A 2,500-nucleotide genomic window follows, 5' to 3' on the forward strand; every position below is an offset into this window, starting at 1 on the left:
CTCGGTTTATACGAAAATTAATGGAATAGGAGCGCCGCTATTGGCCCAATTTAATACGCGATTTTCTTATATTAACGCTTTATTTCTTCTTCCTAAGTACAAAATGTAAATTCCGCAATGGCACTTTCTATTTCTTTCACACAAGCACCGTGTCACAAAATAGAAATAGAGAACTAACAAATAACCCAGACAATTTTCGAGGCATAAGAGAATACATGTATTTTGTTCTCTCTATATATTTTTTTCTGATGGAAATGAAGGCTTTAAGAAAATATATTTTAAGAAATTTGATTTTTTGGGGGAAATGAAAGTTTCTTGGGGGAGCGTTTGTAATAATAGCATTATCATCGTTACTATTTGTATAATCTAGATTTTCGTGACACAAAATTCATACCCTAAGATCCAATATCCCTTCAACTTCGCAACAGGAACAACGAAGGGAAGAACAAGATAACACTCGAATATACCGAAGGCCTTTTCTCTATTGCTCCGTCTGGACATACCTTCGGCATATTCGTGTGTTTTCTTGTTCTTCCCTTCGTTGTCCCTGTCGCAATTTGCTCGACATGAATTCCACACCCTTCAACTTCATTTAAATTTCCAAAGTCACCATCACCCTCAAACACCCACCTTGAAGTTATAGATCCGATCAGCCACGTCCTTGAACCCCGTCAGCAGGAGCCACCGCCCGGGGTACAGCCTCGAGGCGCCGTCGGTAAACGTCGGAAAATTCCTGTAGATTCGCTTCATGTCCTCTGTTTCCAGGGGAACCGCTACGTGCCCGCTGGCCAAGGTCGTTGGCTCTCCTGACGAAGGCATCTCTGCGTCGGGATAAAAGGGGAAGGGGATAAGGGGGGGGGGTCACCATAAGAGAAGGTGATCGACGGTTGAGAAATTAAAGTTTATATTGTTGTGTTATCAGGGTATCTATAGTGAGAAAAACTGAAGGTGTTTTGATTGAAGCAAAAGGACAAAACAGTATTCTATGAACACGTAATGCAGATACTTCAATGGCAGATCAATTATCTAATCAGGGCAAAATAACAAAATTCAAGTGGCCTGCTTCAATGTTGAGATAAAGGAATATTCACTTCTTGTCGGTCCTACTGTTCAGCCAATAGATAGACGGGAAAGACAGACAGACAGACAGAGAGAGAGAGAGAGAGAGAGAGAGAGAGAGAGAGAGAGAGAGAGAGAGAGAGAGAGAGAGAGAGAGAGATAAAGACGGAGAGAGCGATTTAGAAAGAATTACGTTGCTATAAAGATATCAACGATATACGAACGACTTTATGGCCTATTGTGTACAGCTTAAGAATAGACCTTTCGCACTTACGGGATCACATCAAAGGTACATGGATGTGTCCGATAATGCAAGTGTATCAATCAATTTTGAAAGACATGTGATCGAACATAGTGTGAACTTAAAATCACCATTATTATCAGTATTCGTACCCATACTGCCATACTATTATTATCAGCAGTACCAATATCGCTGTTACTGCCATATCGATTGTTAGTAAATTTAGTAAATACTTGTAGTAATAAAGCCGAATTTTCACAGCGCCAAAAAGAAAGCCGATATGACAATTGTCAGTCAACAATAAACCCAGTGGGGTAGCGCTGGCTTTGCAACTGCAAGGTCCTAAGGCTCGCGCACAGTCGCCCCTCTCTCTGTCAACTCAGCAGTAAGTACTAACATGCTGACGTCAGCAAACTGGGGTCAAATTCAGGGGGGGGGGGAGGAGAGACCAACCCTACCGCATCATACCTCGGCTTAGTATGTTTCTCTACGAACATATCCACTTTGTTTACGTCTCCTTGGATATGGGACCAAGGTAGAAAATTTATGAATGAGAATGAATATTTTTACAATACAAGATATACTGATTCTTATCCATACCTTTCTTCTTACTTTTGTCACGGTAAATATGGTTCTTATGGGACCAACTCTGACTTTAATGATAACTTCAACTTCAGTTTGAGGAAAAATAGAAAAAAATGGAAAGTAAAGAGGATAAACTAGACACTACCATTACTAATGATGATAATAATAGTAATAATAATGAAAATAATAATAATAATAATAATGATAATAATATTATTAATAATAATAGTAGTAATAATAGTAATAATAATAATAGCAATGATAATAAAAAATAATAATAATGATAATAATAGTAATAATAATGACAATGATAAGAAGAAGAATGATAATAATAAGGCTGATAATTATAATAATAATGATAATAATGATAATAATAATGATAAAAATAATGATAATAATAAGAATGATGATGATAATAAGAATGATGATGATCATAATAATAATGATGATGATGATGATGATGATGATGATGATGATGATGATGATAATAATAATAATAACAATAATAGCAATAATGGTAATAAAAATGATGATAACTATATTTTTAAAATAATTTTCTGCTTTATTTTCCTATTTTACACAAAAAACAATACCAAAATGCATATGAAATTTTTT

The 2,500-nt window shown here is 35.9% G+C and overlaps 1 protein-coding gene across 1 annotated transcript in view; it reads right to left on the minus strand.

Moving 5' to 3' along the window:
• LOC113812624 (sulfotransferase 1C4) overlaps window positions 1-2,500 on the minus strand; it is a 9,141-nt gene that overhangs the window by 6,254 nt on the left and 387 nt on the right. Inside the window, exon 2 of the mRNA XM_027364538.2 lies at window positions 631-821. Coding sequence (XP_027220339.2) covers window positions 631-819 — 189 coding nt within the window. The 5' untranslated portion in view covers window positions 820-821. The remainder of the gene's footprint in view (window positions 1-630; window positions 822-2,500) is intronic.

This window comes from Penaeus vannamei, chromosome 16, assembly GCF_042767895.1.
Source record: "Penaeus vannamei isolate JL-2024 chromosome 16, ASM4276789v1, whole genome shotgun sequence".
Lineage (NCBI taxonomy): Eukaryota > Metazoa > Arthropoda > Malacostraca > Decapoda > Penaeidae > Penaeus > Penaeus vannamei.